At 42.2% G+C, this 13,103-nt stretch overlaps 1 protein-coding gene across 3 annotated transcripts in view; it reads right to left on the minus strand.

The window, feature by feature from the left end:
• The window catches only part of TBC1D4 (TBC1 domain family member 4), a 120,434-nt gene that overhangs the window by 51,491 nt on the left and 55,840 nt on the right, over nucleotides 1-13,103 (minus strand). For 2 of the 3 annotated variants that reach the window (XM_068153669.1, XM_068153583.1), the window contains exon 2: nucleotides 1,688-2,290. In XM_068153669.1, the coding sequence (XP_068009770.1) occupies nucleotides 1,688-2,290 (603 nt within the window). Of the gene's footprint in view, nucleotides 1-1,687; nucleotides 2,291-9,320; nucleotides 9,377-13,103 lie in introns of those variants that run through there. The other variant, XM_068153744.1, reaches the window with a different exon arrangement.

Raw genomic sequence — 13,103 nt, forward strand, 5'->3', positions numbered from 1 at the left:
CAAGAACAATATGCTCAGCTGAATAGGAAAAAAGACAGCTTCATTTTTTCCCCCCTGTCCCTTTTCTTTTCAAGTTATTTTGGTACAAAAATCACATATTTGACAGACAACACCAAAACCTTCAGTAAACAATGTGACTGATGTCAAAGCTGAAATAAAAAAAAACAGAATTTGAAGATTTCATTTTTTTTCAACTACACCATAAATCAGCTGAAAAACTGTTGATCATAAGGTGATAGAATAGAATAGACCAGACCAGACCAGGTTGGAAGAGACCTTCAAGATCATCACGTCCAACCTATCATCCAACACCACCCAATCAACTAAACCATGCAGCCAAGCACCCTATCAAGTCTCCTCCTGAACACCTCCAGTGATGGTGACTCCACCACCTCCTCGGGCAGCCCCTTCCAATGGGCAATCACTCTCTCTGTGTAGAACTTCCTCCTAACCTCCAGCCTAAACCTCCCCTGGCGCAGCCTAAGACTGCGTCCTCTTGTTCTGGTGCTGGTTGCCTGTGAGACGAGACCAGCCTCTGTCTGTCTACAACCTCCCTTCAGGTAGTTGTAGAAAGCAATAAGGTCACTGCTGAGTCTCCTCTTCTCCAGGCTAAGCAATCCCAGCTCCCTCAGTCTCTCCTCATAGGGCTTGTGTTCCAAGCCCCTCACCAACTTTGTTGCTCCAGCAAGTCAACATCCTTCCTAAACTGAGGGGCCCAGAACTGGATGCAGTACTTGAGCTGCGGCCTAACCAATGCAGTGTACAGGGGCAGAATGATACTTTTTGTTTCTGTAGTAATTCCATATGAGAAAGAACAGGTTCTGGAGCAAGCTTCTGCAAATTATTTCTCAAGTATATGGAACTTATTCCATAGACCTCAGGGAGTTTTTTCAGCTAAATACTTTTCATTTGTAGTGATAGCTGTGGCTTTCCAAAGGGCAATGCATTTTCACTTCAGTTAGCATTTCTCCAAAAGAATACAAGGAAAGAATGATCTTTAAAGCAAATGGAAAGACAAAACCCAAGCATTTAGCCCCCTGCAATTTTAAGGTCCAAAGATCTTTTCTTTTATGGGTCACTTCCTTTAAGTGCCCTTTTCTTTTCTCAATACAAGCTCCAAAGATGTCAAATGCACTTCAGGCAGGAGAAGAAATAACCCTGAGGTCTGAAGGAAGAAGCCTTCAGTGCAGAGACATTTGAGCACTCATTTGGGAAAGCCAAGATGAACAATAATACAAATTATCATAAAGGGGCTGTCTCAAATATAAGGCTGTGAAAGTCTTATGTGGCATTGTGAGCTTCTTTTTAATTGCACATAAAAGGTTTGTTCAGATGGAAGTCTTGATTCTTTTTATGAAGGAATACTCACTTTTCTTCAGCTAGGTCCTACATCTCACCAGAAATGCATAGAAAATAATTATTTACCTAGAAACTCTGCTCCTGTGAGTAGTTACTCCAAGTAATTATTTTTTCTTAAAATGAGCTCAATTAGTTGAGATTACTTCCTTAAGAAAGTTCAGCTACTTGTGTCCCAATCATTTCTGAACAGATAAATCAATAATTATGACAAGCCACAAAACCATACTCCATCCATTTTACTCGTTTTGCAAACCTTGTCTCAGCTTCAAAGTGCACAGGGGAAGATACCCTGCAAAACCTACATGAAATTGCTTATCCCATTACACACCTGGAACAACATTGTCCTGTTCTTCTCAGAATCAGAAGGCTGAACATGACTGGGTGCACTTGCATGTCTTCTGCGTGACTGTATTTTCATGTTGGTGTCATGAACCTTTCTTTGCATAACTGCAGTGACACTGCTGCACCGGGAGCGAAACTCTTGTTGCTCATCAAAGCCAGAGTCCTCTAAAATTCGCTCTGGAAAGGAGCCACGAGTGCTGGCCAGGTTGGTCAAGTTGGTCTGGCTGCCAATTGTAAACATTGCAGCATGCCCTGTAGTGTTATTTGGGCTCTCCAGCTCCTCAAAGGGGCTCTCTAATGGAGAAGTTGGCGTATTTCCTTCACACAAAGGTAAATCCAAACTTGACTCATTATTCCGCTGCTCATTTAAGAGTTTCAGACGCTGGCGTTCATGAAGGCTGAATTTCTCAATGCAGTCATCTATTAGTGTGGAGGGAGCTTTCTTGTGAGCCACTGTTACCTTTCCACAGTACAAGACCTCAAATTTTTGAGAGTCATAGAAGGCATCTTCACTATCCTTACTTGGCTTGGCATCTTCTTTCAGTGCTGCCTTGGAGATTTGTCTTATGCTGCTGATGACATCAGGAACCTAAAGGACAATGTGAAAGGTTTGTTTAGTATCACAGTATCACAGTATAACTAAGGTTGGAAGAGACCTCAAGGATCATCGAGTCCAGCCTATCAACACAGACCCCATGATTAGACCATGGCACCAAGTGCCACATCCAATCCCCTCTTGAACACCTCCAGGGACAGTGACTCAACCACCTCCCCGGGCAGTCCATTCCAATGACGAATGACTCGCTCGATGAAGAACTTCCTCCTCACCTCGAGTCTAAACCTCCCCTGGCACAGCTTGAGACTGTGTCCCCTTGTTCTGGTGCTGGTTGCCTGGGAGAAGAGACCAACCCCTTCCTGGCTACAACCACCTTTCAGGTAGTTGTAGAGGGCAATGAGGTCACCCCTGAGCCTCCTCTTCTCCAGGCTAAACAATCCCAGCTCCCTCAGCCTCTCCTCATAGGGCTTGTGTTCAAGGCCTCTCACCAGCCTTGTTGCCCTTCTCTGGACATGTTCAAGTGTTTTGATGTCCTTCTTAAACTGAGATTAGCAAATGTTTTATGTATCATTGTACTATTTACACAGGCTGCTTCTTCAGAGGCTGACTTTGCATGTTACTTTGCTTCTTGGCTGAAAACATAAAAAATAGTAAATTCTAAATTCTGTAAAGACAACTTACACAGTGGAAGCAAAGCAAATAATTTCTTTCACTGCATCCTGTTTCAGAACATAAAGTTCTAAATTACCAGGAAGTCTAGTGACAGCTTGTTGCCTTATTTTTGCCTTCTCTTTTCTGTAGTCCTCTTCCCATATTGGCATTTCTTACTGCTGTATTTTGCATAGGGCCATCACTGCTGCTCTCTTTTTGTCCTGCAGAGGGCTGCTGTATAAGAAGTTTTTTTGAAAAAGGGACAAGCAATCCTATCAGTTTCCACTGATAGGTTTGGAACACAGGCAGCAAGCACACAGAAACCTTACCTAAGTACCATATACAATCACAATAGCTTCCGTTTATTACCTACTATAAAAACCTAATCCCATCTAACCTATGACATAGGTTACTTGAAGGTTATGTTTCCCTGCTGTCTCAGTCATCACCCAATCATTCTTACCTACAGATTCCTACTATATCCTGTAAGGCCAAACTGCACATCTCCATTACAAACCCTCAGTTTCAGCCCTGTATCACTCCATGTTTTAAAGACAGTTTCTTCCTGATTTTCTCTCACTCACACTGGGAGGGTCTCTGCCTTCAGTATCAACATACTGAATGTGCAAGCTGCTTTTTCATTTTGCCTCCAATAAAGAAAACAAGGACTTGCTCAGTTCTGCTGTCTGCAGATCACAGTCGTTCTAGTTGCTCTTTTAACGTTACCTACCCTCTGCTTATCCAGGTGTCACCACCCACAGAAGGATAACTAATGACATCACATTTCATACATTGGGGAAGTTACTAGTGAAAATGAAATCAAGATAGAATATCTTTATGATGTCCTTTGCAAAATAAATCAGTTCTCAATGCAATCAATCAACACAACAGCTGGTTCAATCAACAGCTTCTGTACATCTTACAGCTTTTTGCCATATTAATAACATTTAATAATTTGTTTCAAAGTATTCCCAAAAGGATAACTCTGAAGTAACACCATAGTATATAATCCATGCTCCTTTCAGTATCACTTCCTTTCAGTCACACAAAACCAGTTGAAACTTGCTAATAAGGCAGTAATCTCCTATGCCAATACTTTTGCAAATCACAGTGGAAAATTACCTCTTCTTAATCCCATTATACACTCCTCATGCACTGGGCATTCAACTCAAATCTGCTTCCAGTTCATTTATTGCAAAATGAAGTTCAATTACCCTGAGACCTACTGGCCATTTGGCTTTCATCCCTATAGATGTCATCATCATCTCAGTTTTCAGTGAGGCTAAAAGTCAGTCTTGACATGACAGAGATACTACAGTGTATTTAATCTTTGCTCATCATTGCTACTAGGCTGCTTTACCACTGTCCAAGGTGAGCTTCCTCCCAGCCAGGCCAGTTCAGCTGGACATAAACAATTCTCACTTTATGCATGCTGGTTTGTATTCCAAAATGCAGATACTTTCCCACTGCTTGGTCCTCTTATTCTTTCTCTAGTCTGTGCTTAAAGAAGCTCTATAGTTTAGACCCCTTACTTCTCTATTTTATCAACATTCAAAAGATGGCTGTGCTTTAATTAATGTTTCCCTTTTTAGAATCCAGAATCTGTTACAGGACAATTCACGTATTACTCTTCAAAGGACAGTGACAAACAACAGTTCTGTTCAAAATGCATGAATTCTACACACAGTCAAATGTTTAGCCAGCAATCTGGATTTTTCAAAAAGTGCACCATCACTTCCACACCACTAGCTGGGTTCTGCCTCTTCCTCATCACTTCTAAAAGAAAGACTGGAGAAGAAGTTCTTGAATCTTTCTAATAATATCCAATAGCTTCCTAAACCATCCTATCCTCCTCTTCCTCTGCCAGCAAAAGTCAACACATGATGGGGACAAGAAACTATTATCTCTACAATGATAGGATTCCCTTTTCATCCCCTCCTCTCTCAGAGATCTCCACAAACACACAGAGTTTTAAGTAACTGCAATTCTATCTAAACAAAACCTACCCTACCAGCCTGCCATTTATCACTTAGTTTTCTATGTCCATCTTTTCCAGATCATGCATACTCTTCAGACACTAGTATCTGTGTCGCAATTACTGTTTCAAAAGCCCTGCTCTCTGTATAGCTTTTGCTTCTGCTTACCACATAAATTGCCAAAGTATTTTCACATCAGTATGGAGGGATCCCAACATTAGCACAGAGGTTTCATCTAACACTGCCCAACTAATCCTTATTCCATGTTTTCTTTAGAAAACTTTGTTTACAGGGTGTGCTATTTTTAGACTGCACTCTCACCAGTAGTCACTTTTTTCCTGTTTCTACCTATCCAGAAAGTAAAAGTGGCATTATTTAACTTATTTAATCTCCATAGTTATGAATGCTTTCTGTATAAACAGATGAAGAGGAAAGCAACATAATACAGGGCATCACAATGGATAGCAAATATCTGTCAGACAGTCCAGAACCCTTTGCAGGTGCTTGTTGGTTGCTTCAGGAATTCCCAAGATATCATGGTGTGAAAAAGGGCTTCACATCTAAAATGCAAAACAGATACTAACAGTGCTTGGTATTTAGCCATATATATGGACTTTACTGGTCTTTAGTGTACAGGAATAAGTGTATGGTGATGATAATGTATCCAATGATTGACAATGTGCCAGCATGAACTGTTAGACCTGACCTGCTTCACTTCCATCGTGATACCACCTTATCAAGAACCAAGAGCCATTACCATCTGAGACATACTTGATCAGATTACAGTATTTTCATTTAACCTTTTTTACTTCAAGCAAAAATCACAACTGGGATCAAGTGTATAAATAAGAGCTTGCATCTGTATTTTCCCAAAATGCAAGAGACAGGAAAAGTTACAAAATTATCAAGCATGTGACTTTTTGTGCCTTTCTTTGTCGTATATCATCGGGGTTTGACATTTTGCTCCTCTGTATAGCAACAAGACCCCGTCACAAAAGTTTTGCCATCAAAATTGTGTAACTTATCTGGATTTGGATATTAGCTTATTACCTTTCAATGCTGAAATTGCCAGGCAAGGTTAGACAAAATTGTAAGCACAGTAGAGATTTTAAAATACTCAACTAACAGGATGAAAATTGCTTAACTACTTTTAGTAACATTAAGAAGACACACTCCAGAAACATTCAAAACTTAATTATATTTCCAAGTTCTACTATTTCCCTGCAGCAGGCTCATGAAATTAAGCAGCCAAAGAGGAGAAATGAAATTCCTGTTCCTGAAATCCATAGAGCCACAGCAGATCTTCCTGGACAGATATTACCAGCTGTTACAATTGAGCCAAATTAAAAGGTTAAAAAAGTTATCACGTGGATTTCAAGCATTCTTATGCATATAAAGAACATCAATCCTTAAAATATTTAAGCATTTAATCTATTTAACATACTCAGAATCTTTGTTAAGATACAGTTACGTCAAAGAAGGAGGCTGAGGTAGAGGGAGATAGGTAGTACATTTGCAGGGTAAGAGAGACACACTTCCAGCCTGAACAAACCCATTGGTGCTAATACTGGAACAACTGGAGAAGTCTTAAGGCTTCCATGCTTTGCCTCTCCCAAGTCCCATGGGCTAGGGGTCTACCACCTTTTTGCAAATATTTCTGGGCAGAGAATATGACTATGTCCCAAAGGGAGTTGCAAAGTACATTGATAAGGCAATACAAGCTTGTATTATTATAAACATCTTAAACTCACATCTTCAACATGATAATCATCTTAAAATGACATTCTAAATGTCATCCAATATATTGTATTTTTTGACCACAAATATAAAAAGTCTATAACCTTCTCACTTCTAATGCTTGGAGAGAAAAGGGTAAGCTCCCAAACCAGAAGCTACAAGGTCCTGAAGAGCTAAAAGCCAAGAGCATACACATCACCAGGCAAATAACTGAAAAGTTGTCAGAAAAACAAAAATCCTGACTAGCTTTATGAAGAAGTAGATAGATATTGTGCATTATGTAGATGAAGGGACTAAACATACATTGGAACAGCACTCAAAGCTTTCTCTAATGGAACACTGATTTCATGCTTCAGTAGTCACAGGCACACTGAACTCTGTCAAGTATTAATAAATTTATACCACATGAAACAGACAAAAGAATGTCAGATGAGCTTTCTTCCCCTTCAGAATGTCAAGAGCTGTACGTGGCATCTGGGGGCAACAGAGGCATGTGAGCTATACCACCCTTGAAAGAGTGCTTATGCTATCAGGATGGACTGTTTGTACCATAAGTTACAAGACTAGACCTGTGATACTATTTTGGCTCCTCAGTGTAAAGAACACTCAAAAACTTGGTTAAGGAGAAAGAAACCAAAACAAATACCACAACCAAACAAACAAGACTGTGAGTTAAGAGGTAAGTATGAAGAGTTCCACGATGACATTTAAGAAGCAATATTTCACTTCAGGGACACATAGAATAGAATAGAATAGAATAGAATAGAATAGAATAGAATAGAATAGAATAGAATAGAATAGAATAGAATAGAATAGAATAGAATAGAATAGAATAGAATAGACCAGATCAGACCAGACCAGACCAGGTTGGAAGAGACCTTCAAGATCATCACGTCCAACCTATCATCCAACACCACCTAATCAACTAACCCATGCAACCAAGCACCCTGTCAAGTCTCCTCCTGAACACCTCCAGTGATGGAGACTCCACCACCTCCCCAGTCCATTCCAATGGGCAATCACTCTCTCTGTGTAAAACTTCCTCCTGACCTCCAGCCTGAACTTCCCCTGGCGCAGCCTGAGACTGTGTCCTCTTGTTCTGGTGCAGGCTGCCTGGGAGAAGAGACCAACCTCTGCCTGTCTACAACCCCCCTTCAGGTAGTTGTAGAGAGCAATAAGGTCACCCCTGAGTCTCCTCCAGGCTAAGCAACCCCAGCTCCCTCAGCCTCTCCTCATAGGGCTTGTCTTCCAAGCCCCTCACCAACTTCGTTGCCCTTCTCTGGACTCGTTCCAGCATAATAAGACTCACTAAAAGGGAGAAAAAAAATAACACTTGGAAATCCAAATTAAATCTGTTATTATTCCTATTTGTTAGCCTAAGACTGTATGAACCACTCCTCACCCAGTTAGATCTGGTTATGTGTGTGACGATTCAACAACGTTACCTGTACTCAGAAGAGATGACACTGGTCAAGTTTTGTATGGCCTACAGTAAGATTCAGCTTTGAATATACAAAGAAAGAAGTTATACTGTCATAAGCTCCATTTACTATGGGTAGTAGAATTTTGTTGAGATGAAATGAAAGACAGCATCAATTTCAGCCAAATCATCTCCAAATCCATTCCATCTCTCCTTCAAGTAGTACTGCACTGTTCAAAGCACATGTGAATAGTACTGCCAAGAACCATTCTACTATATATCTAGTACACATCAAGAAATTTCACTGTGCTCTATGTCAGAAATGTATTTTCATGCTGAAAACATCAGTTTAACTGATGTAACTAATTTAAACTCTTTCATCTGACTTGATTAAACACAAGAAGAGGATTGAAAATGAAGTGATGACTACAGGAAAATCACTAACATCAAATTTAAAACTTTCTTAGCAAATTTTCTCACATCACAGAACTCAGTAGGATTTTGTTACAATTACTTCCAACTTTATCAACCCTACCTTAAAACCCACAAAAAGAACTTTAGCTAGGAGGTGTTACCGCCCATGTCCTTAAGATGCAAAACAGAGAAGCTATCAAGACTACTAAGCCATGCATGCTGCAGCCTAACACTAGAACAGTTTGTCACAACTCTGGAATAGGTAGAGTATCTCCATGGTGATACTGAACGCTTTCCTTACAGCAGTGACAGAAGCTGGAGCACAAAAAAACTATATACACGTCCTTTGAATTTACAACAGCCTCCAGTGATAAAGGTGGAACTCCCTTTTTGTTGGAGAGAGAGCATTCAAATGCATCCCACAGTAATTACTGCACAGTTATAAGGCAAACTTAGGACACTACGGATATTGCAAAGAAGAACTAAATACACTTGCAGCATATAATTATTTCCACTGCTGGAGAGAACTTCACTGTGCAGAGAAGCTGCAGCTTTTGTTAGTGTGTTTCTAGCTTCCGCATGGAAAATGTCAGTCTGGAATCTATTAACAAAGCACAGCCCCTCTTCATACCATAAGGCTTATAAACATTAGCATGACTGTGAAGTACTAATCTAAGAAACGTGTCTAACAAGTCTGGCTACTTAATGACAGCAGTTTTAGCAAGGCAGTTATTTTCAAAGCAAGGAAGAAGATGAGCCCCTCTTACTCCTTCCCCACATGGGGCGCAGTGTCATATCCCTTCCACAACACAAAGAGATGCAAGATGAATGAACTTCATGCACAAACATCAGGAACAGTCAGTACCTTCTGGTATGGAGTCCAGTTCAGAAGCACAGGCATGTCCAATCAAAACTGTCACCAAACCTTAGTGTCACGAACACAAGGGCTCCGAAGCAGATTCCGAGGATAAGCGGATGCAGAAAGATCTCCCTCTCAGAAAAGACTGGCAGTGCAGTCACAGCATTTCCACAGCAGAGCCAGAGCTCCCTACACCAACCGTTACACTTCAAAAGCCAAGTATTTCCTGACTTTGGGCTGGAAGAACCCACGCTGCCTCAGATTTAAATAACAAGATCTAGCTATGTATATTTAAAAGCAAACAAGAGACAAACAGGATAATGCTCACAAATTAACAGCTGTGCTTTGTTAATTATTGAAAGAGTCTAACATCTAGCAAGTAGAAACCAGCACAATGTGAGGAAAAAATTAGGAGCAATCAGCCATGACTCTCCTTTCAGTTAGTTCTAAATAGAATATCCACAAGTAAAAGAACACAGCCACAGCAGTGAAACATGAACTGCGACAAAATAAGCCACATAGCACATCCTGCTATGTATCAGGCATTTGACACTGAGACAAACTTCTTATCTTACACAAAAACACGTTCAAATGGCAGCCAAAGCGCAGATATCAATAGCTATTCTCAACCAGAAAGAAGGAGGGGAGGGGAAAAAGAAGTTGTTTTCTTTTAACTGCCATCCAGTTAGCACAGAAGTGATCATCCAGACCTTTTATAATTCTGCATATATAGTAGACTGCTGTTTCACATGCTTGTGACAATGATCCACTTAATTTTCCCCATTAAAAATGCATCTTTCCAGTAAAGGCCATCTCAGAGTAATTCAATTTAGGCAGTCATGCAAGCAATTTGTTGATTTTGCTTGTGTCACAGATGTTTAGAAATCAGAAGAATTTGTCCCCATCAGCTGACTTAGTGGTGAAGGAATACCGACCATCTTCAGTTTAACAGAAATGAGGAGGATTTGTAGCCAAAAGAAATGCTATAACAAAGGGAAAAGAATAACAGCCAAATTGCCAAGCATTTACATAACCCACCTGTACTTAGTGTACTTCTAAAAATACAGTTTAGAAAACACAAAGCCAGGTTTTTAGCAGGCAGTAAAAAGCATTTGCCATCAACTCCAATTCATTCTACTTCAAGTCTGGGCTAATACAACACAAGCCCAGCAGCAGGAATACTGGAACACAGGGGCTGGCAAAGAATGACCCAGTGAAAGTAATTTTTTGAGCTTCAAGCTGACTGTTACCCCTGGCAGACAGTGCTTTCATGTTTCTGATGAGGGTAGCCAAAGCTTACAGCAACAGAAAACATGAGGAACAAGCAAAAAACCCATTAAAAGTACTGCATGCAGTAAAGCTTTGTTTTCGGGAACCAGAGTCTTGTCCTATTTGCCTGGCCTGTATTTTTTTCCATCTGCCTGGTAAAAAGACCAGTTAGGTTTGTTTCTAAAAAACTACTACAGAGTAGTGCACATTTTTACACCAACACTGAACCTCACACCATATAATGGGGAGATCACATACTCCTGCTGAAGGCAAAGCAGAAAACTACCACTAAACAGCCTAAAGAAAGAGAAAATTTTAAACAGGTATGCATAAGTAAAATAAAATTCATCTCTCAAAACAATTTTTACTTGAGATCAACCCAGGATCTTGTGCAGAAAAAAGTCTACCCCAGCTGCACAGTTTATGCATAAAGAACCTACCATATCACCTAATTTACTACTGGAAACTTGTGAATCACCTAATATGTTTGTGCTACACATGCACATAAGTGTTGCTTTGCCAAGTACCCAAATTTAAATAAGGAGGATAATAGAATCACAGAATGGTCCAGACCAGAAGGTACCTCCAAAGGTCATCTAGTCCAACCTCCCCGCAGTCAGCAGGCACATCCCCAACTAGACCAGGCTGCCCAGGGTCCTGTTGAGTTTTACCTTGAAAATCTCCAGGGAAGGGGCCTCAACCACCTCCTTGGGCAACCTGTTCCAGTCTTCCACCACCATCATAGCAAAGAACTTCTTCCTGACATCCAATCTAAATCTGCCCTTCTCTAGTTTGAAGCCATTGCTCCTCGTCCTGTCACTGCAGGCCTTTGTAAACAGTCTCTTTTCATCCTTCCTGTAGGCCCCCTTCACGTACTGGAACACTGCTATTAGGTCTCCTCAGAGCCTCCTCTTCTCCAGGCTGAACAACCCCAGCTCCCTCAGCCTGTCCTTGCAGCAGAGATGTTCCAGCCCCCTGATCATTCTTGTGGCCCTCCTCTGGACCCTCTCCATCAGGTCCATGTCCTTCCTATACTGAGGGCTTCAGAACTGTTCACAGTATTCCAGGTGAGGTCTCACCAGAGCAAAGTGGCAGAATCACCCATCTGGATCTGCTGGCAACGCTTCTTTTGATCCAGCCCACGATGTGATTTGCCTTCTGGGCTGCAAACATACACTGCCTGCTCATGTCCAGCTTCTTGTCCATCAGCACCCCCAAGTCCCTTTCCTCAGGACTGCTGGCTATCTCCTCATCCCCCAGTCTCTAGTGATAGTGAGAATTGTTCCAGCCCAGGCACAGAACCTTGCACTTGCTCTTGTTGAACCTCATAAAGTTCACCTGGGGCCCCTTCTCCAGCTTGTCCAGGTCCCTCTGGATGACTTCTTGTCCCTCTGGTGTATTGACAACACCACACAGCTTGGTGTCATCTGCAAACTTGCTGAATGGTGCACTTGATCCCACTGTCTATATCATTGATAACAATATTAATAATACAGGTCCCAGTACAGACCCCTGTGGGACACCACTTGTCACTGCTCTCCATCTGGACTTTAAGCCATTAAGCACCGCCCTGTGGATGTGACCGTCCAGACAATTTCTTACCCACTGAACAGTCCACCCATCAAATACACATCTCTCCAACTTGGCGAGCAGGATGTTGTGGGGGACCACGCCAAAGGCCTTACGGAAGTCCAGATAGATCACATTAATAGGTCATCCAGGCTGGACAGATGGGCAGAGTCCAACGGCATGAGATTTAACGCATCCAAGTGCCGGGTTCTGCACATTGGCCACAACAACCCCATGCAGTGCTACAGGCTGGGGTCAGAGTGGCTGGAGAGCAGCCAGGCAGAGAGGGACCTGGGGGTGCTGGTTGATGGTAGGATGAACATGAGCCTGCAGTGTGCCCAGGCAGCCAAGAGGGCCAATGGCATCCTGGCCTGCATTAAGAACAGTGTGGCCAGCAGGACCAGGGAGGTCATTCTGCCCCTGTACACTGCACTGGTTAGGCCACACCTCGAGTACTGTGTCCAGTTCTGGGTCCCTCAGTTTAGGAAGGATGTTGACTTGCTGGAACGAGTCCAGAGAAGGGCAACGAAGTTAGTGAGGGGCTTGGAACACAAGCCCTATGAAGAGAGGCTGAGGGAGCTGGGGCTGCTTAGCCTGGAGAGGAGGAGACTCAGGGGTGACCTTATTGCTCTCTACAACTACCTGAAGGGGGGTTGTAAACAGGCAGAGGTTGGTCTCTTCTCCCAGGCAGCCAGCACCAGAACAAGAGGACACAGTCTCAGGCTGCGCCAGGGGAAGTTCAGGCTGGAGGTCAGGAGGAAGTTTTACACGGAGAGAGTGATTGCCCATTGGAATGGGCTGCCTGGGGAGGTGGTGGAGTCGCCATCACTGGAGGTGTTCAGGAGGAGACTTGACAGGGTGCTTGGTTACATGGGTTAGTTGATTGGGTGGTGTTGGGTGATAGGTTGGACGCGATGATCTTGAAGGTCTCTTCCAACCTGGTTTATTCTG

This window comes from Melanerpes formicivorus, unplaced genomic scaffold (genome assembly GCF_026170545.1).
Source record: "Melanerpes formicivorus ecotype bairdi unplaced genomic scaffold, bMelFor1.0.p_v2 SCAF_1, whole genome shotgun sequence".
Lineage (NCBI taxonomy): Eukaryota > Metazoa > Chordata > Aves > Piciformes > Picidae > Melanerpes > Melanerpes formicivorus.